Raw genomic sequence first — 23,352 nt, forward strand, 5'->3', positions numbered from 1 at the left:
AGACTACATAACTGCAGCATGCAAATAATATGCCTTGGTGTGGATGTTAATATAGTTATTGTTATAATCATCTTTTTAAATATCATTCATGTTTGAACTGCCTTTACAAATTGGACAAAACTAATGATTACTCATATTGGACATAGAGCCATATTCACATTTTTGTCCAATTAACCTATCTGAAGAATGAAAATGTCTCTCCCCCTAATGCCAACCTCCACCAATTAGTAATAGCAAAAACAAATCATGGTTCAAAATAATATAATAAATTATTAAAGATGACTGGTGATCAAATAAAAACTACAAATTTAAATAAAATAAAATATGTGCCATTAAATGTAAAGAAAGCTGCATTCTTCAAGCAACAGGGTTCAAGGACATAACAAAAGATTTATGCTGCTTTAGTAATTAATAAACTAAGTTTTTAATGGACAGAACTACTGTTTATTTGGGATATATTACATTTATATTTAGTATTTCTTTATCGCTCTTAATCACCATTAACATAAAAACACAAAAAGCACAGTGTGTTTGAACAGACTCCTATATAAAAGACAAAACGAATAAAAGAAGGTGTCAAAACAGATTTGTTTCAAGTTAATGAATTTTGAACCCTATTTCTATATGACAAGAGACAGCGTTCAGATTTGCCTTTGCCATTCTCACCTGCTCAGCAGATGCTGGAGTCACGGTCCCAGGTGCGATGGTGACTTTCAGATGCCGTTTGTTTCTCCTCCTCACTGTTGTAGAGGGTTTCTCTTCTTTCTCTCCCTCCTTCTCATCCTTTCCCTCCTTCTTTTCCTCCTCTTCCTCCGTCTTCTTCCTGTGTTTTTCCTTTTCTTTCTTCTTCAGTTTCTCTTGAGACAGAGGGGTTGCCAGTTTGATCACCCCGACGATCCCCTCATTTAGCAGAGCCGCTGAGACACTCTTGTCCTTCGGCTTCTTCTTCCGCTGAAAAAGCAGTGAAATCAGCGTATTCATTTGAACACAACAGGAACCACCTTTCAAATGTATGCAGGTTAAAGTAATTTTAGAAAAGACAATTCTGAAAAGGCCACAAAAGGGTTATCAGTGGGTTTAGAGACTGTTCAGCTATTTCTGATGCCCACTGCCTGGATTACACAAAGGAGTCGTTATGTGAGTGTGATTGAATCTGTCAGGTGCACAGTTAGGAGGCCGTTTCTATCAGACAAATTCGTTTTTAAATAGAAAGCAGGTAAAAGAACATTATTTTAGTTGGTTTTTATGTCAAGACCGGAATCAAGTTTTTTAAATTACCAAACTGACATCCATCCTCACTAAGAAAAACTATGAAGACCAACTTGAGCAAAGCATTAAATCAATATTTCACCCAAAAATGAACAATCTCTGAACAGAAATCACTTGCTCACCAGTGGATCCTCTGTGGTGAATGGGTGCAGTCAGAATGAGAGTTCAAACATCACAATAATCCACATATCATCTTGTGAAGTGATAAAAAAATAAATAAAAAAATTCCTCTACAATGTCCAACAAATGATCATTTTTGAGTCAACTATTCCTTTAAATAAACACTACTGTTTAAACACTAGAGGAAAGTGGAAATTTGTTTGCCTTGACATCATGGAGACAAACGCAAGAACTAAAGCTTATGTTTCCTCCCTCACAAGACACATCACGTACAGCCGCAAAAAGCATTGGGAAGCTTAATTCATAACTGAACCTCATTGTAGACACAAAAGGTCAAACCAATTGCATAAATACAAGTTTTCTTGGAACTAACTTCACTTTTCAAAGCCGTTTTTTGCTATTACTTTTAACTAATGAGTAGTAAAGTAACAATAGTGGATGTAATTAATACATAAGTTACTTGCTGCAATCTATTTTAATCAAATTCATACAATTTCAAGTGCTCAAATTCTTTTTGGTACCACTGCAAGGTATTGCATTTGATGCAATACCACAAGAAATTGAATTGGAAAAATAATATAGTTTTAAAATAGTTTAGTTTTTTTTTTTTACATTAATCTGGGTTATCGCAGTACCCAGAATAAATGATTATGGCCATCATCATTTTGACCATCTGCTCCGTAAATTGCACAAACAAATCTAATATATTATAAACTTTATCTGCCTCTTCTCTCAGGCTGTGAGATAATGTCATTTGGATCTGTTTTTCTTTCTTTCCACTTGGAGCACAGGGGAGGAAACAGCCTTTTGTTGTCCTATAACAGTGGGCAGAGACTGACTGTGTCTCCATTCATGCAGACAGAGCTATCACAAGCCATCTCTGTCCGGCAGTCTATTAAACCAGAATGAACACAAGCCCTCACACTCTTTGTCTTATAAAGCTATTTTTACGTGTTTATCATTCAGAAATTATAAAGATTATAGCATTTATACACAGCTGTTTTACTGTGTGCCTACATATACAGAGTAAACTTTGAGATTCTAAGATGGTTTTACCTGGATATATACAATCATTTGCGTATTTAATCATAGCAAAGTAGTATCACAATCAATTATAGCAAAGTATTTTCGTACAATATATACATAAAAAAGGGTTTTGAATCACTGAAATCTTGCTGAAAAACCCCTGTAAAGTGTCATCAAAAGGCTTGTTTTACAATACTGGCCTCTAGAGGCAGCTGAATAAAAAGTAAATATCTGGAAGGCATATGCATATGCATATACAGAATGGCATACTAGCATGCTAATATTACGGTTCTTGCAGTATGTACGCTACGGTTCAAAAGTTTGGGGTTTGTAAGATTTTGTAATGTTCTTGACAGTCTCTTATGTTCCCCAAACATACATTAATTGGTTAAAAATACTGTAAAATAATTGATTTTGTGAAAATGTATTACAACTTAAAATAACTTTTCTGTTTTGATATATTTTAAAATGCAGTTTATTCCTTTTATGGCAAAGCTGATTTGTTTGTTTTTTTGTTTTTTTGTTTTTTATCAATCATTGCTATGATCTTAAAATCATCATCATTATGTTGATTTGGTGCTCAATAAACATTTCTTGTTATTGTCAATGTTGTGTTGCTTAATATTTTTGAAGAAACCTTTGCAACAAGCTACAGTTTTAAGCATTTACAATTACATGTTAAAAATGGTAGTATGCAGTGTATATTGCACAGTATGAAGCATGCTAGTATTCCATTCTGAGCATAACCAGGAATTTATGTTCATTAGTATCCGCACACTATATGTAATTTGTGTGATATGAGAGTCTTGAATAATAATGCACTTAGACAAATGTCATATCAGCATCATTAACTTAATAACGGAAGATGACGTACCTGGCTCTGGTGCTTTGTCTTTGACTGTTTCTCCATAGCTGAAACAGAAACGCAGTATTAAATTAGTTAAAGGAAGCTCATGTGGAGGATATTAAACTATAATGTCTGCCCGACCGTGCATTAACTGTGCCTCACGATATTGATTGAAACATGTCATAAGGAGGTTTGTGTATTTGTCTTTTTGGAGGTAAATACGTGTATACAAACACACTGGCAAGTAGGCTATATAGCCTATAGATATATTGAACCTTGACCCCAGATCTCAGAAGAAACTGGTTATGTGAACTGATTCTTCACTCTTTCAAGCTCAAATGCATGTCAGACCCTCAAAGTTTTCTCTGAAAACAGAGGGCTCCTACGTTTATGAAAATCTACGGGAATGGGTTTCATTTATTCAAAGAATACACAACTGACAGATTTCACTGCAAGCTACAATTAGTACGTCCAATTTTACAACCATTGCTTTGTGGTCTCAAAATAACTTTCTCAAGTGGGTCTTTTTTTATCTTGGTTTGGAACTAGCCAAAATCTGCAACGGCTGCCATTGCGTAACATCCCAAGGAACATTTAATTTAGGGATACTGCTTGACAAATAGTAAACTGTGATTCGAGGATTCAAAACGCCTCTTCAGATGACGTCAAATAAGAGTACATGATGCTGAACACAACTCAACCACCTTTCTATGCTGTGCCTACTACAAACAGCCAGTCGTGGGAAACCAGCATTTGGTTTCCACTGCAAAAACTTTTCTTTTTTAAATTCTTAATATCTACTACTGATCCGGAAAGAGCTGAAGAACATCAGCAGGAACTGATTCCAGGTCAGTTGCGTGAGAATAAAAGCAGCTATATTACCTGAGAGGTATCTCTCCAGTGGGGAGGTGGAGCTTTGGCTTCCCCAGCAGCAGAAGAACAAGCTCCAAACCAGGACGGTGGCCAAAACCAGCACAATCACCCAGAGAAGCCGGGCCAGAGCCGGGTACGCCAGGGCCCAATCTTGCAGCGCGTCCATACTTAGCCACTTTTCCTCTTCCCCTTCTCTGTCTACTCCCTCTTTCCTCTCGTTTAGCTCCTGTGGCTGCTTCTCAGTGGCAGATGGGCAGCAGCTGTGCAAGGCCCCAGCCCACGTCAGCTCTGGAGGAGTGCGTATACGAGCGAGTGCGTTTTCTTCACTGAGCCGAGCAGCACTCACAACCCTGCCTGGAATATCCAGCAGCCACTCCCAGGGCTAAACATCTCTCACTCACACACACACACACACACACACACCCTCAGTTCACTCCAGCTCGGAGACCTGTTGGTTAATGGTAGGTAGGAGCAGAGAAATGCACCAGAGGCGATTTAAAGTAACAATGTACTTTACTTACTAGGTGTGCGTGTAAATACAGAGAGCATGGAGATAATGAATGTAAACAGTGGCCTCGAAATGTGTTTGGACACTCGAGTCACACTTATAAAAAAAGTCCTTGATGGGAACTGATTACATACAACCACTAAAAAAAGACTGAGATTAGTCATCGCTAAAATGGCTGAGAAAAATGAAGTTAGTTCCGAGAAGGTCTCTAGAATTATATTCACACTTTAAAGTGTGACATCCGTGGCTAAACACGTTTTAGGCCTGCCAATTATATTGTGATGAAGCAATTTTTGACAGAAATATTCTTCACCCAATTCAAAACTGGATTTGATGCTTTTACGCAGAGGTACACTATTGGCCAAAAGTTTGGAATAATTTGGGAATTTTTTTTTTTAAAGAAATTACATTTATATATAGAACAGATTTCAATTGATCAAAACTGACAAAGACATTTACAACATCACAAAAGATTTCTAGTTCAAATACTGTTCTTTGAAAGTTTTATCAAAGAATCCTGAAACAATAAATAAGCCACAATTGATATAAGAACTATATTAATAACTGGCACAAACTGAAAACCAAATCAGCATATTAGAATGACTACAGATGGATCATGGCTGCTGAAAATTCTATTTTGCCATTACATGCCATTTTTAAAATATAGTATTAACATAAAACAGTAATTTTAAATTGTCATAATATTTCACAATGTTACATGTTTAACTGGATTTTTAATTAATTAAATAAAGTCTTTGTGAGCATCAGACAATGAATCGTAATTATTCCAAACGTTTTAATGGTAGTGTGGATGCATTAGTCTCTATTTTGATGAATAAACCAAACGGCTCAGGTTCCAGGAAACATGCATACAGTAAGTTCTAAACAGCACATTTTTCCACACGCATTTTGTCTGGACTTTGGATGAAATATAAAAATAACTAAAGGAAAATCTGCCATTCAGAGGAAGCTGGATATTTATGAGTCACAACAGGATCTTTCCATCTCGGTTAGCTTCTTTGACAACACACCCTGTGTTTTCTCCCTCTGGACCAAAATTACCTGGTCTGCCCGAAATCAAACACAGATGCCCAACATTCCTAGGTTATGGCTTGTAAACATTGGCTTGGAAAATCAAGAAGGCTTTAAAAGACATGATGATCAGTCAGGCAGCTGGTAATGACTGGTTTGTGGCTGGCTTTGGCTGACTAGCTAGATGATGGTGGAAAAGTTAGTCACTGCTGCCACCTACAGGATCAGACATCGCATGCGCATATTTGTGCCATACTGAAAAATTACCACCAGTGATTTTCAAATACCTTTTCATTCATTTTCTTGATTGTATACATTTAATTCATGACTTTGTTTTTTTAGAAGTAGAATCTAACCAATAAAATGCTTTTTAATAGTTTTCTATTAACAGTTCTAAAGTTTGCAGTCAGTAAGGTTTGTTTTTGTTTGTTTGTTGGAAAGAAAATCAATTTAATTAAAAAATGTGTGAGATGGGGTGGGGGGGGGGGGGGGGGGGCTTTAATTTGTTACAAAAATGTAGGCTATTTGAAATAAATGGGGTTCTTTTTCATTTTCTATTCATCAAATCTACCAAAACTATCATGTGATAATGTGACACTGAAGACTGGAGTAATGGCTGATGAAAATTCAGCTTTGCCATCACAGGAATAAATTACATTTTAAAATATATTAAAATAGAAAACAGCTGTTTTAAATTGTAGTATTTCACAAGATTGCTGATTTCACTTGGTGAGCATAAGATATTTTTCTAAGAAAATCTTACTGAGCCCAAACTTTTGAACTTTAGCAAAAGAAATCAGACCGATCTCTTTCAGCCCTGACATTTTCAGGACTGTAGGACCCTGTTGATAGAGTTACAAATAAAAAACATGACCGTTAAAAGTGAAGTATGAGGAATGGATTAATAAAACAGAAAGACTGCTACATACTCATCAGTTATCTATTCAAAATGTTTCTACAAGTTTCAGTGGTCTCACATGACAAACACTGACATAAAAGTACAATAAATGACCAATGAAACAACAGAAGAACTGTTTTGGAAACAAACAATCGTTATTATTTGACACCAAAATAACACACTTCACCTTTAACCATTAAAGATTTCCAGAAGTATGTTGCAGGATCCTTCAAAATGTGTTCAGAAACACATTTCCACTGTTCGTTGTTGCGTTATGAGGTCCAAAACAATGACTCGCATAAAAGAAAAGAAAAAATGTCTTTTGAGATTACACAGAACTGGAACGATGAATCAAATCTTGCCTGGTAAACTCCTTCCTTCATACAGAATACAATAAATTCATGGCAGCATCCCAGATCTCCACAGCTCTTGTCACGCGGGAAATGTCTGCATCAGTCTTTTAGAAAATGATCCTAATATAAAACATGGCTAAATAAAAGATAGTTAGTTAAATACTGAGATGAGGTTGAGAAGTCAGATGATCCGCTGTCTGTCTTGTGTCTCCAGTCTAATAGAAGCCAGTGTCTTGAGCCGCCCAGTTCGGTGTCTAGAAACAAATGGAGGTTCATTAGTGACATTAAAGATGCAGAGCATATAGAACAGAAGTTTGCTCAAAAATATTGCTTCTATTTAATGTCTGACATAAATATTTTAAATGTTCAAAATGTTCTGACCCAAGCAATATCTTTAAAGTGAATATCAAGCAAAATACAGGAGAAGATATATGACATGAATTACTTCACTGACATAAAATCCGATTATTCAGACATTATGCTGAGTCTGGGATTTGATTTTGGGAGTGTGCAAGATATTTTAAGGAACTGTACACTGACTAATGCTGGCTAATGTTCAATTAAGGAAAAATGCTTCAATGCTTAAAAGCTAAAGTTTTCCAGCACATTCATTTCTTGACGGTAGGCTCGGCTGAAGGAAAAACTCATTAGCTCAGTCTGCATTGTTTGCTTTGAGTCCGGTACCTCATTCCTGCTGCTGTGGCTGATCTTCTTCTCGATGTTCATGGCCAGCATCTGACTACGGAACGACAGGCTCTTGGTCTTTTCGATCACCTGCTGATACGGCGACACAGCGTTGTTGCCCATCACCACGTGACCCTGAGTAGAAAACACTCATCAGGGAGGAGCAGCGAACCGTTTAAGACTTTAAAATAATACTAGTAGAAACTATCTAAGTATTTTAATGAAATAGTAAAGGCTTTAGAGGATTAAGTGGTTCAGCATCACTTTGGTTTTATAATGACTTGCAATACTTTAGAGAACCCTTTTTTTTTAAAAATGTATTACAGCTCCAATACAAGCTTATGATAAAATCTTAGGCAATATTATTTAACAAGCACACAAACAAAAGAAAACTAAAACTGACTTATCCCTTTAAATCCCACAATTATACAAACAGATGAACCAAAAAAAATTTTTATATTATATATAATATAAAATATGTAATATTTTTACAGCATTAATTAATCTTAATTTCCTCAAATAGATTTTTAACATTTCAGTATAAATTAATGTTATTTTATTATGAACAAACATACATTTTAGCAATGAAAAAATAAAATAACCTAGATTAACAAAAAAAGTTAAAAGAAAACCACAAACAAAATTAGTAATGAATTTAACTTTACTGTAAAGTGCTACCATGCTTTTTTATCATCGACTTTTGTAATAATGGAAAGAACAGCTTGGGCATTCTGCTAAACATATCCTTTTGTGTTCCACATAAAGAAAAAAGGGTAACACTTCGGTCCCATTCAGTAATGCATTAAGCAGCTATAAATCTACTATATAACTATACAAACTCTGAATGAGCAATATAGTTTTACAACATTTATTTATCTGTATTAACATCATTTATTAATACTAGACATGTACCGGTATTCCGTAATGCAATATATCGTGGACACTTCTAAATACCGCAAATAATTATATATTACAAATTATTCAGAATTTTGAATGCATTTTAAGAATACTATTCCCATCAACTGGTCAAAATGCACTACACTGCTGTATGCTGCTTGAAAGATGTGTGCAATCTGATGTAAACAAGCATGCATGAGAAGCACATTGGGGAACACATGGGAGACTTGCTGAATGAAAGCACATTAACTCTCTGACAGCAGATGGCGCTAAACTGCAGAAAATGCAGCCCTTACCCTGGAAAGCCCATTAATAAAGCAGCTGCTCTACTTTCTATACTTAAATATTTAGACTAAATAGGCTATTTATCTTAAAAAAAAAAAAAAAAAATCATTTTAATCTGGACTACAACATGCCCTAGATATTGTTTTTGAAAGTTTTGATTGTTTATTCATTCACACTTTACATTAAGGATTCATTAGTTAACATTAGTTAATGAATTAGTTAAACTGCCAATGAAAAATTCACCTGAACATTAATTAATTTTAGGTATTCCAATATTTAATAACACACTGTTAAAATCTAAAATTGCAGCTGTGCTATTTAATGAGCTAACATGAACCAAGACTATATACCGTGATAAAATCATTAGCAATTAATTGCAACAGGAAAATAAATACAGATATTAATTCTCCATTTATGTTAGTTCACAGTGCATTAACTAGTGTTAACTTCTCATTTTAAGATTAATATTAATCAATAAATGCTGTAGAGGTATTGTTTATTGTTATTTCATGTTAACTAAAATTATCAAATCGCAAACCCTACTGTAAAGTGTTACGAAGAAAATCAAAGGTTTAACAAACAATAGGACCAAGTCATTTTTACGGGTTCTGAACGAGAAATACATTTCAAAGGTAAAACTTAGCATTTCATTATACTATTGTTCTAGGCTATGTGCACCTTAGTTAAACATCATACAAACAAACAGCCCATCTTCACTGTCAGAAGGAGTCTAGTACATCTCAATCTAATGGGCTTTGTGTTTTGGACATGTGTTCTGCATCCCAGAGCTCGCTCACCAGTTTGGAGTCAATTTTGGCATCCAGTCTGGCATTGCGGATGAGGTTTACGATCCATCTCTCGGCCTCCTCGGGGGTCATATTCAGCTTATCTGCCAACATGCTGCCCAGAGACAGGAAGAGCGATGGGTGAGAGGGAGAAAATGAGAAATACAGAGATTGCCTGAGGTCAACAACAAGCTGTAGCTCTCGTCTTCAAACAAAAGTTCGAACAGTCTAAACAAAAATCAATTGTTGTGATAAACACAAGCTGATGACGAATTAAGTCGCACCACCACCTCTACGACTACATGTGAAAACACCAGGTTTCCTGACACAAACAAGTGGGGTTCAAAGAAAATGTTAACAAACATCAAAATAACATCTGTAACTGGGTTATTAGTTAACCAAAACCATAAAACACTTTTGTTTACGGAAATAAAAATATTAACTTGTTTTCTTTCAGCTTGTTGCCAAAGAAAGACTTCGTATTTATTTAGTTAAACTTCATGTTGTAAATAACTAAATCCATATTAAAAACTAAACTATTCTCTAAACAAACTGTTGTACTTGCATCTATCGCAATCTTGATTTCGTTCAAGCTGGTTTTTAAGAACGTATACTATTGTGACATCGCTCAGCGTTTGGCAGATTTGGCTGGAATCCATTGATCCTGGCAGCGTGTTGAATCATCGCAGCACGGTACGATCTTTTTACAGAGCTAAGAGGATTAGCGCATGCTAGTCTATCAGGATTCCTCCTGGGAGGCGGCGCTACCTGATGCTGATGCACTGATGGATCCGGCAGAACGTCTCGAAGATGAACAGCCGTGCATTTTCAATGAAATCCTCCAAGCAGGCCACCAAGAAGAAATCGTTCACCAGAACCTTAAAAAGAATAAAATCCATTCAAATGATCTGCTTTGAAAGTCGTGTAAGTGTTATTGAAGGTCCACCAAAGGGCCTCGAGACTGAATGTTGTACTTTTAAACTTAAAATTATTTTTTTTTAAACTAGGCTACTACTGGTCGGAGCCGATAGCCTTGTGGGCAGCATGCGGACATACAGCGCTATTGCACTACGGGTGTCCTAAATTCAAATCCCGCTTTGAGGACATTTCCCAATCAATTTTGAACCATTTAAATGTAGTTTTTAAATCTCACTTTTGAAAGGTAGTATATTTATATAAGAGCCGTTTCCTCTGAGGAGACAAGGGAGGCAGTGTCTCCTAAAAATACTGGATGAGAACATAACAAAAAAAAAAAAATATTACAAAAAAATATAACAATCAAGTGTAGAAATTACTTTAATCATTCTTATATTATTCAATTATTGAGTATTATTATTGTTATTCTAAAGAAACATGGTCTCTTTTGCCTCCTGAGCCCACTGAGTTTTAACAGACCCTCCAGAGTGTGTGCTGAATTTGGAGGGGGGTAAATTAAGAATGAATGGGAAGAAGTCACGTGAGAGGAGGTAATGACTCCATCGCAATATGATGGGAGCGCCTATTGGCATTTATGGGAAGTCTAATTTAAAGAAAAGGAAGCAAGCAACTCAAAGCAACACACATCAACTTAAGACCTAAAATGGCAAGAAAACATGACCTGTAGGGAGTTTTTAGTGAGTAATCAGTTTGGTGAAATTTAAGGTAAATCTCAGAGTCCATGACCAATATTTACCGAGTTTGATGACTAGTTAAATGTTAACTGTTAAATGTAAAATAAATAAATACAAAAAAAAATTAAACTTTTTTTAATCTCCAATAGGTTTAATTCTTTAATAATTTTTTTTTAATGAAAAAAATCCCTTCACTGCAGCTGAACCTAGATCAGCTTTTATAGACAAATCCCTTTTGTTATAAGGTTTTTGTTAGCCTATCCAGTTGAAACCACTAGAAAGAAAAGAGAACATCAATGTGGAGAAGATGGTTTACATCAAAACTAAAACCAAGCCGCTCACCCAGAACACATTATTTCGCACATTTTCTAGAGGGACACCGTTGGACTTGCGTTTCGCACAAGAGAGCAGCATGTTTACTAAGCAATGTAAAATTAATGCAAGTTCAACTTTTTAAAAACATATCTCGAGACTTTATGATGGGTTTTTGTTCTCCCTCCAACTAAATCTCATGATTTTAAATTAAAAATATTACTTTGTGCGACCAGCTTTCTGTCGTTTGTATAAACTATGCATGCATACATGACGCTGTTTTGTTTATAGTTGTTTAAGCAACTTAATTATAATTGGTTTATAAACATTATGTTTTTGTTTTTTTTTACAGTCATGTTTTCTTATGCTTTGAATAGACATGCATTAGTAATATTTTGCTCGATGCGCCCTCATGTGGCCTCGCGGGAGAAGAAAAAAGCTTTTCTTCACCCCAACTGACATTATGGATTTTGAATTCAAATATAATTAGAATTTTGATCATATTTAATCACAACATTTAAATTTAGTTTTTCAGCTATTTTGACAGCCCTAGTCTGAATGCTGACCCAACTAGGCCATGTCTAAGAGAGAGGAGCTGCCTCATAGCTGTAGGTCTGAAAACTGACAGCAGAAATGTCTTGAAAAGCTTAGTGGGGAAACAGCAGTAAAGTACAGTAGACAGGGATTTTCAGTGGCTGAATGGACCTATGGCTCCTATCGATGCTCGTCTCCAAACGATTCAAATAGACGGAAGCAGTGTACTGAGGGAATCACAGGAATGACAGCCCTGGTAGCTACATTACACACACACACAGTGGGTGGTGAACCTTACCGACTCACACTCCCTTAGTTTCTTCTGAGCGCTGTCGAAATCAAAGTTAACGTAGAGACACTCCACAAACTCTGTGATGGGATCCTTGTATGTGTATGACTCCTGTTGAGAGAGCAAAAGCAGAGAGGAACATTAATCTTGTGCTAATTTGACAGCAAGTGCCAAAGTCATGGGTATAAAATGGGGGTGCCCCAAGAAGCACTTTAAAACCGACGCTAATTCACCAGCTCTGAATCAATACTTAAAAGAAAGCACATCTAGTATGAACGTAATGGAATGCAACAATGCTTGTTGAGCTAAAAACCTCAAGGGAGAATTCATCTGAACTGCAAAGGAGGACAATCTTCAGAACAACTCACACCGACATAAACTCACTGCGATTTTGTGCATAATAGCATGCGATATTAAAGGATTCTTAACTAGCTTGTTTATCTACATCTCTCTTCAGGATTAGTTTTAGCTTCAATACTGAAAGCAACATGTTAATGTTGAATCTGATGTAGACTCATTTCATGCTGACCTGTTGAATGACCTTGACCAGGTCTTTGAGGACCTGTCTGCGCTTTCTCACATCTTTGTTGGTGATTACGGCCGTGGTCAGGTAACGCAGAATGTGAGGGCACATGGTCTGGATTGCGTTCAGGTACCTGAGAAACAAACAACCATCATTTTTACAAAACTACCTTTCATCAGTAAACCCTGAAAAAAAAAAGTTTATTATGGTTTCCACAAAAGCATCTTTTTGTTTATTATGGTTTCCACAAAAATGGCATAAAAATGTTAAGCAGAAAATCAGCCCATCAGAATGATTATGTGACACAGAAATATGGAATAATGGCTGCTGAAAATTCAGTGTTGCCAGCACAGAAATAACTTCAAATGTAAAATATATTAAAATATAAAACAGTAATTTAAATTCCCAATATAACTGTCTTTACTGTATTTTTGATTAAATAAATGCAGCCTTGCTGATCATAAGAGTCTTTCCGAAAACATCCTACGGACCCCAAACTAGTGTATTTTTGTTTGCATTTATATTTTATAATTCCTGAAAAATAAACTATATTTTGATAATTTAATAAATAATAACAATTGAAACAATACAGAGTCTAAATTAGATTAACAATTGAGAAACTGAACCAGCTTCAGGAAACAAGTATTGATATTTTTCCTTAAAAATCTATCAAAAAGCAAATTAACACAATAAAAAAAAAAAAGAGTGGACACTAGGGCTGCACGATTAATCAAATGCGATTGTCATGCACATTTTTGTTAGTAAAGAAGGTTCTGTAATCATTTACTACAAAGAGCCTGCAAAAAAAAAAAAAAACGCTTATTATGAAATCGAAGAAATCATTTTTGATAATGACAATTGTTAGCGTAGCTTCTCTGTGAACTACGGCTCTGTGAAGTAGATGCTGCACCATCGGAGTACGTAAAAGTACCACATTTTATTAACATGTTATTTCAGCTGCAGTGATGGGCATTTCCCTGGTTTCTTCTTCGGGGCATATTAGGATTTTCAGCGCGAGAGCGCCCTCTGGCCTTCGGACGGAAATTTACTGCTGACCACAGAACCGTGCTTCTCTGACAGATACACATGAAAATCACATCTTCTGTCCAATGACGATTTCAATTCCATTTCAATTAATAGTGCACCCCTAGTGGACACTTTATAAAACCTGCTTTGATTGATTCCAGTTTCAATATTATATCACAACGGTCCTTCAAACACTTCACATCTTCAAAGTGCACAGACCGAGCAGCGCTCATTTTATGGTCACGCAAACATGCACTGTTCCCCCTAAAAAAACGCTTTCAAGAGCATATCTCATTAACTGCTAATTTTCCAGCTACCCTCTCTAAAGTAATTGTTGCTAACATAACTCGCACTTCCTGGCAAGTCCCTCAAGCAATTGACATAAATGTTATGCAAATGTAGTTTCTTGCACTTCTACATTCTTTAATGAGCAATTTGAGAGCACTTGTTATAGCGGAAGAGGGAATTTCTGTAAATCGCACTCACTGAGGCTGATAGAGGAACAGCTCGATGATGTTGTCTCTGCCTTTGGGGTGGTTAAAGAAGACAAACAAAGACCAGTGTATGAGCCACATCCTCTGCTGCAGCGACTGAAGAGGAGAACTCACCGACTGAACCGAGGCAGGAAAGAAAAAACATGGTTTGATTAAAAATGCCAACACTGCTTCACTCTTACTTATGTCACATTGTTGAAACTACATTACAAGCACGGACTAGCAAAGCAAACGAGGCTGCAGTAAACCCACACGCATCCATCTTTAGCCAAGCGTTTACTTCTCAGAGCTGATGCAATGTAAATGTCATCCCGGTCAATTTTGTGTGCATAGTTGATTTAATCCCTGACGTCTGCTAAAGGACTGTTATATCGGAGCTCAAAGGAACATGGGTGATCCAGCAAATTAACCAGTGGGAAGGATATTGGATTTCTTCAGCTGATGAAATACAGCCGCAAAGTTTCTATTATACAGGGAGACAGAGGATTAAAGGATGCCAGACAGACATACGTTGTTGTCGATAGTCTCTCGTAAGCGCGTCAGGTCCTCCATGGCCGCCTCCCAGTTCTGCATGAGGATCTCGGATGCCAGTTTGCCCCAGAGAGAGCTCAGAGCGTTCCTGTCCGTGGAGGGAACCTGGTCATGATGGAGACATTTTTGTCAGTATCAATTTCCTTGTTATTTTTCACAGTGGAATCTCATTGGTACAAAATCCCACTCCCATAGCTATGAATTCTCTGATATTACACTGCTTTAACATTGAGCGCTGAAGTCATTACTCATGTGACGTCTTTATTTTACATGATCCTTTAGAAATCATTCTAATATGCCGATTTGGTTCTCAAGAATTAGTTTGTTCGCGACACTTTCTTTATGGATTTCTTCATTTATTTTAAATATCCTTGGTGAATAAAAAGATTAATTTCTTGCTAAATTTCATACTGACTTTTGAACAGTACGTGGTTTAAATGTCACAAAGAATTTTATATTTGTTTAATAAAAATATATAAATAGATTCAATTGTATTTATTTAATAAAAATCGGACATAACCTGGTATAACCTACTATTTGAAACAGCTCATTTAAAAAGCATAATACTGTAAATACTGTAATAAATTACTTAAAACAAAAGCCGTTAAAGCACTCAGGAAAGAAACGAATTAGTTCCTTCCTATATTTCAGAGACTATTTCACACTTGACAAATGATATAAGAAATAACAGGATAAAACACTAGCGTTCTTGTTGACATGAACAACAACACTCACGAGCACGCGGAAGAAGTAAAGATACTCTGCAGCCCCTGAGTAGTTGCCACACTCATACTGGAATTTGGCGTAACGGTACAGCGTGTCCAAATATTCCTGACGAAACTGAGAGAATAAACAGAGACAGCAAATCATTGCTGGATATCCAACCATGCAGTAAGTTCTTAATTAGCTTTCCTGAAAACAAGAAATATATAATTGGATAAGGATAACTGGTTATAGTTTGAGGCTTGTTGCAAAACTTACGCCATGTTTGTCTGCTAAATATTCAAACAGCATCCTCCCATCTCTAAAAAAAATAAATTAAAATAAAAAGTGCATGGTAGTGGTGACCTTAAATATGTTACGATGATTACATAACAGCCAATTCAAGCAGAAATTTTATTTCAAGAAGCAGTAAACAGTAATATGATGTCTACAGACCTGGTGGACTGCATCTGTCTCTGAGTCTCTGGATCTTCAAACATCTTCACAATAGGCTCAGTTTCGGACTGGAGCTGCTTCAGCTGGGCCACCACTGTGGTTCTCTTCTCCCTTAACGCTGTAAATTTAAAGTTCTAGATGTAATATGAATGCAGCTTATAGTAACGCACTCTCTGTGATGTGAAAAAAATCTTCATTATTGATTCTGGATATGCTTTTATTTAACTCTGTTCCCGATGTATGTTTCCGGTAGGAAGGAAAAAGCACTTACAGAGTGGAATTTCTTTGTCAGGATAGAGGTTCTTGTATACATCCATGGCAAAGTCCACCATGTTAGTGTCACTGAGAAGATCCAGCTTCCCTTGGAGAAGCTCTTTCTCATTGTAGATCTGAGTAAACAATAAACCGATTTAACGCCACTATATCAGGCTTTCTCGATATCCTGAAGAGGAATTATGCAGCATAAAAACAAGACTGAATATTACATTTACATTGTGTCGTTTAAGGTAACGTTACTGTTGTACCAACTGATGCTACCTGATATTAATATAGCTATGATCTTTACTCGTATCACAATGATTAATGACGACAATATCCACGTAAAAATGTATGGTATAGACGTGGTACTTTAAAGATATCATAAACACAATAACAGTACGTTACGTCCCAGTACCGTCCCAGTACCGTGGTACTGTAGAAACACAAAGAGAGTTCAGAGCTACAGAATAAGAATTAATGTGATTAATAAAGCTGATCTGTCAGGCATAAAAGTAAATACATATTGAAAGCAATAGTGTCAACAAAGAAGTAATTTCTGTTTAATATCAGATACGAAACCAAACGGTTTTCCAGATCAGCTGGCTATTCGCCCCACGAGGTGCTGTCCATCTAGCGACTACTAAACAAAAAAATATAGCTGAACAACAAAGTAACAATTTATACTACTGTAATTTATATATTACCTCTTTCACAGACAGAAATTCCAGCAGCGGAAAGACCAAATGCCGGTCTAAAAAATGCGCGATCTTGGTGGTCAGATCGTACTCCGCCATCTTGGAAATGAAACGAGCCTTTAAAAAAACCTTTATTTAAAGACCGAAGAGAACAGTGACCTTCTGCACCCCACAGGCACTGTCTGTCTACCAGTTGGAAAACGGACATTTCTCATACTTTGTCAATAGATTGGTACTGGTAATTGTTTCTGTAAAACAACTTCATATGACACCTGCTTTAATCTTTGTGGAATTTTAATTTCTTGTTTTAATGAAGGTGCTATAGCATACACTGTATGCTAGTAGTAATACCTACGGAGCCATTCATTTTATTCAGTATTATACATTAGTTTAGTGATTTAAATATTTTTACAAAAGGGTATACCAAAATTAAAGAAATGGTCAACCTCTGACACATACATGAATACACATACATTTAATTTACTCTATTGCAAGTTTAGCAGGATGCATAACAGGATGGAAATAAAGAGCTCTTGCATTGAGAATTAGTTTAAAGTGAGGGGAGTGTTGGGTCATGTCCACAAAGCAAACAACCTGTTCTGCAAAAAAAATGCCCCAAAACAATTTTCCTGCATGATACTGTAAGCAAAAATTAGGTGACCTGTTTTTTCCTTTCCCAAAGGATTGTGGCGGGGCTGCTTGCAGTTCGGCCAGAAGATTTCCTCCTCCAACACTTTCTGTGTGAATGTACCACTGATAGAAGTTAAAAAGTTTACATGCACTAACATGACAAAATTTGCAACTTCGAATACATTAAAAATTGATTTCCTTTTGAAGATTGTGAGCGAGTTTAGTGTTTATCCATTATATGTTGCAATGCATTGCAGGAAGGATCCAAAAAGTATTATTTCCATGGTAAACGTTGCAAAGGTTATGTCAAATCTTTATTTGCAAAGGTTACGTTAAAATCTTTAAGTATTCCTATTTTAATAAAGGAAAGTGACTCTCCTTATGATGGACATATCATTATTTTGAGTTAATTGGTGAATTTGTCATGGTCCTCGCTCTGTTAAATGCCACAGTACATCTTTTGATGTTTTTATCTAGCATTAAATTAAAATATGGCAAAACTTTAGAGAGCTGATTTCAAAGTCAATCCGTCTGATGAAACAAAAAGGTTGAGTGAACGCATGTAAGACTCAATCAAGTGTGGCATATTAAAAAGAATTTCAGACAGGAGGTGATCTAACCAACTCTCTCCAAAGCAACTCGGCTAATGAAAAATATACTCAAGATAATAGCACATTAATTATAAAATGAAGATACAATCTGTGGGTTATTTCTTATTAAAATATCATTAGTTTAGAGTGATAGTCTATTTGATGGCTTCTGTATTAGATATCTCTGCCTGGAAAATTGCCTTTGTTGCAGATTACAGGCTATTAATTGAGACAAATTAAAACATATTATGTGAAGATATTAATTTGTTCCCCAGTCTTTCAGAATAAACATGTCCTGTATGAGATTACACTATAGGCTATTAGTCATCATTACAATGCTGAGCATTCTCATGATAGTATTCAAGCCTATCACACAGAGATACAAATTTATTGCAGTACTCCTACATGCTGCGTGTGTGTTTGCAGCAATAAATCAGAATGACATGGATAAATCTTCATTGAGGCCAGTTGGTTTTTTGATTCAGATTAATTTGATTTAATGACAGAGGTTATTTTTAAATCGGTGGTTGTTGTTCTAAGATAGCTTTGCTTTGCTTTGCTCAGGATTCTTTTTACACTGGGCAATTATTACCCAACAAAATTGTTTATTTCACAAAATTAAAAATTGAAAATGTATTATTATTATTATTGTATATTGTTGTTGTTGTAGGTAAGTTGATTAATCAGATTAGATTTGTCCATTTTATGGACATTTTTTAATAATAAAATAATAATAACAATAATAATACTAATCATCATCATCATCATCATCAATTACAAAATAAAAAATTTAAAAATCACTGAAAATTTTTATTGTTATTATTATTATTATTCTTATTCTTATTCTTATTATTATTATTATTATTATTATTATTGTTATAGGTAAGCTGATTAATCAGACAATATTTGTCTATTTTAAGATCATCAGCCAACAATCAAACATTACTAATTTTTTTAAATAATAAAACAATAACGTATTATAGCATAAAAAAGTAAATAATTGTTAATTGTCATTATATTACAGTAGTAGAGGTGGTACTAGTAGGCCTATAATATTTACAAATATTTCATATTAATTTAAATATCATTTCAGATAGCCTAATTAAAATAATTATAATCATTTCAGCAGCAGGATCGGTCTTTCCCAGGCCTAATTCGTAAATGTTATTTTCCTTCATTCATTTATTTAAATATTTATTTATTCGATTTTTGGAGTAGTTTTTCATTCCTTGAATGGATTAAGTTATGGTGCACTGGGGACACTGAATTCAAGATATAATGAAACATTGTGATGTGGAACAGAAAGATCTCCATGGTAACTCTTGGTAACTCATGGTAACTCGGTTATTCTGATAAATATGACAGATCATCCATAGCCTTGATAACAGCAGAACATGCGACTCACTTTTACTCGTGCAGCATGAAAAGCATGGGGGCGGGTAATTTAGTATTCACAAATTATACGGCTATAAAGTGCTCATTTAGCAGAGAGAGCACGAAAGAGAATAGAGTGGAGACAGACTGATCTGCACTACAAAGGAGGTCAGGTTTAGCTAACCTGTAACTGAGCTACACTAGATAGTCTCAGTGCTGCTCCACCTCATTAATCTCACTTCTGGTTCAGCTCCATTGAGGGTATTTTTACACTGGTGATTTTATCACTGCTTCTCCATAGCACTTTCCACTATGCCTCATAAAAGCACAAGTTTGACAGATGGCTTCATTTATTCTGGACAGCTTCAGGAGCAGGTTGAAGGTGCTCCATGGAAACCAAACCATGGAGGGGGTGCTGCTCGCCCAGGAGGTGTGGGCTTAAGATTTTGTCCTCCGGCACTTTCGGTGTTCTTCATAGGTACCACTGACAGAAGATCATCCTTAAGGGACAAATAAATAATCCATCCATGCATTTGGTTGCTTGAGTGAACTGACTCTATGGAGAAAAGGGTTTGTCTGCCTTGCTTGCAGATCTCAAAAGCCTAGTGGGTCATGTGAGTCATCAGCCAAACAGAGCAGATAAAGGGGTCTTTCAAAAGCGCTGACTCTCTGGCAGTGCATGCTTTTAATCTAAGTCAATGGATACTGGGTGACATTTTTGACCGAGCATATTGCTATAAAAAGTGAAGGAAGCTGAATTTGATTTAGTATTACTCTGGAGAAAAAGCTGAGATCTCTGTAACTAAAAATGTTTACTGACCCTTGCATCTGTGTTGTGCACATAACTGTATTTCGCCACTGCTAAAAGCATAGAAATTTCCTTCAGGTGAATACTACTGGCATTAATCTCAGTAACCCCTTGATATCAGACACTCTCGTTCATGAAATAAAGCCTGCAAATAGTATTTTTTTTTTTTGTGGAACCTAGTCTTAGTGTCTGTATAAACCATTTTCTGTGTGTGTAGGAGGTGGAACTCCCTTACAAAATAAACCATGGTTTCACTACAAATAAAACAAAAAAAAACATGGTTATCACACATTAGCCATTTGTTAGTTTTGCTACATTAACCATAGATTAACCATGGCAATTTTTAGTATGACTGTTCAGTCAATATGCAAAAAATAAAATGGTTACTACACCTATACTACAATAAAACGATGGTTAATTTCCTTAAGGGCAGTAGTGTTTAAGTTTCAAGGCTCCAGAAAATTGAATGCACCTATGATTAAAAATCAAGCAGTGGTCTGGTTTAGTTTATTAAAACGGCATCTTCCGAGTCAGCGCTGCTTTTTTTCTGCATTCAACACAAAACAATAAATGGCACAACAAGGTGTCTGATTTGTAAAACAAATGACTCTTAAGAACAGGTTCTTTACCATGACGTTCCTAAGTTTACATTTTAGATGTATTATATGTTTGATAATGTTTTGTTTGCTTGTTTGTTTTTTCAAAAAGATGCTGCAGCATGTGACATCACATCGTGTACGTTGCAGTATCTTACATTGAAAGTCTGCAGCTAAGGCTGCATTCAAACTGTCCACCGCATTTACTTATGAATCCCAAAATGTCCTGTTCACACAGCAGCTAGTAAGAGAGGCTCATATATGAAATATGAATATGCAGCTGAGATCAAGTCTGTATTCTATTGTGACTATGACCTGTAACCATAGCAACAGTGACTAAAGTAATATCAAAGATGACAATGTCCAAAACTACAAAGTCTTATTACATTTGACATGATGAAAGTTCAATTGAGGCGTGATTTCATCTGTCAAATCTTAATAAACAAATGACAGCTTTTAGATTTTAAGTAAAGAGTGGAGCATTTGAGTCACACCCAACTGTCTGGACTCAAGTGTGGTGAAGGACAGATGACACACAGATCATATCTGCATCTGTGTAAGTTTTTGAAGCCATATACAATAGATGCATATGTGCAATGCAGAGCAGCTATCTTGCACTTTATTGCATGAGAGACCATTGGTTGTAGAGTATGGTTCTGTTCAACACAGCACAGGTTTTGAGAGTTATGAAAATATACAGATGAGGGTTCAGTCATAGAACGTGGTTGTCATACACCCATTAATAACTGAAATGTGTAAACGCAACTGTAATAATGACTCGTATACAGGACTAACAACTGTATTCTGGTGCTGTGAATGAGGAAAAATGTGTGTTTGACCACAGCATTTGAAACACAGTAAAATTTTCATGAGCCTGAGGCTCCTCAAAGACTATAGAATACCCAAGACGTGTCACTTGTATAGTTTTGAATGGGGAAAAATGCAACACTCAATATGGCTGCTCTATCAAACAAAGCCACACCTTCTGCACTGTAAAAAGTTTAACTATTATTTACTCAATTTTTTTGGTGAAACATTTTTACACTCAAAAAAATTGAGTAAATTTTAAAGCTGGGAAATCAATGAAATATACTGTTTAAATTGAGTAATTGTAAGTAAAAAAATTAAGTAAATCTGAATAACTGAATAACTTTATATGAGAAATAAAATTAATTAGATATAATCAAAATTATAAAATACCACAACTGAAATTCTATGTAAAATAAACAAAAAATATTGAGTAGATATAATTGAAATATTGGATGAAATTTAACCAAACAAATGTGCTATATTTACTACATGTAAAAGTGAATTTAACTTAATATTGGACTATAAATGATCAAAATGTTGCATTCACTTTTTTTTACACTATTTACCCTTTACAATTAATATAATAAAACCAAATAAAGAAAGAAACACATTTTTTATTAAACATTTATTTATCAATTAAACATCAGACAAAGTCTAAAATCAACCTTTGAAACATTTTATCCATTTTAATATTCCAGTAGATTGCAAAAATTAAAAAGTGTAAAGCAGCCATAAGGGAAATGATTAAACCTTATGAAACATTTCATCCATCTTAGTATTCAAGTAGATTACATGTAAAATATGATAGCCGTAAGAGAAATGACATCTTACTTTGTTCCTGGTGCATACCAGCCATTTGCAGTCACACTCATTACCACTCATTAAACCATAAAAAAAAGCAACACTTACATCAAAAAATATTAAAGGGATAGTTCACCCAAAAAGATGATGTTGTCATAATGTACTCGCCCTCAAGTTGTCCCAAACCTGTACGAGTTTCTTTCTTCTGTTGAACACAAAAGATATTTTAATGAATGTTGGTTAACAGACAGTTGAAAGTTGCCATTGACTTCCATGGTAGGAAAAAAAAAAAAAAAAAGGCTACTATGCAAAGTCAATGGCAACCTTTAAATGCGTTAACCAACACTCTTTGATACTTGGCTGAATGTCACGTCACTTCACTTAAAATATATTTTGTGTTCAACAGAAGAAAGAAACTCGTACAGGTTTGGGACAAATTGAGGGAGAGTAAATTATGACAACATCATCTTTTTGAGTGAACTATCCCTTCAACAGAATTAATCCGATAACAGAAACACTTCCATCAGGAATACCCATTCTGTGGGATGATCATGAACCACTACTATACAAGAAGATAATTTTTTAACCTCTGAACATTAACAGAGAGTTTTGGAGGATCCAGCTCAAGAAACAGTTTTTGGAACAACTCAAGTGAGTACAGGTCTTTCTCAAAAAATTTGTATATTATGATAAAAGTTCATTATTTTCCATAATGTATTGATAAATTAAACTTTCA

The 23,352-nt window shown here is 35.4% G+C and overlaps 2 protein-coding genes across 3 annotated transcripts in view; both read right to left on the reverse strand.

Annotated features, from left to right (window-relative positions):
* Window positions 1-3,414, reverse strand: part of LOC127979082 (plectin) — a 106,558-nt gene extending 103,144 nt beyond the window's left edge. For both annotated transcript variants that reach the window (XM_052584201.1, XM_052584200.1), the window contains exons 1-2: window positions 3,290-3,414; window positions 667-951 (exon numbers count right to left, since the gene is read on the reverse strand). In XM_052584201.1, coding sequence (XP_052440161.1) covers window positions 667-951; window positions 3,290-3,325 — 321 coding nt within the window. In that variant the 5' untranslated portion in view covers window positions 3,326-3,414. The remainder of the gene's footprint in view (window positions 1-666; window positions 952-3,289) is intronic.
* A 3,187-nt stretch (window positions 3,415-6,601) lies between these two features.
* On the reverse strand, window positions 6,602-17,157 carry LOC127979087 (eukaryotic translation initiation factor 3 subunit E-B). The gene is made up of 13 exons (XM_052584219.1): window positions 17,017-17,157; window positions 16,326-16,443; window positions 16,055-16,172; window positions 15,878-15,920; window positions 15,632-15,736; window positions 14,876-15,001; window positions 14,358-14,482; window positions 12,852-12,978; window positions 12,332-12,433; window positions 10,346-10,455; window positions 9,590-9,692; window positions 7,611-7,745; window positions 6,602-7,180 (listed from the first exon to the last, which is right to left on the reverse strand). Exons 1-13 carry the CDS (start codon window positions 17,104-17,106, stop codon window positions 7,142-7,144), a joined length of 1,341 nt encoding a protein of 446 aa, XP_052440179.1. The 5' UTR covers window positions 17,107-17,157; the 3' UTR covers window positions 6,602-7,141.
* Window positions 17,158-23,352: the final 6,195 nt, after the last annotated feature.

The sequence above is a fragment of the Carassius gibelio genome, chromosome B19, assembly GCF_023724105.1.
Source record: "Carassius gibelio isolate Cgi1373 ecotype wild population from Czech Republic chromosome B19, carGib1.2-hapl.c, whole genome shotgun sequence".
Taxonomy (NCBI): Eukaryota; Metazoa; Chordata; class Actinopteri; order Cypriniformes; family Cyprinidae; genus Carassius; species Carassius gibelio.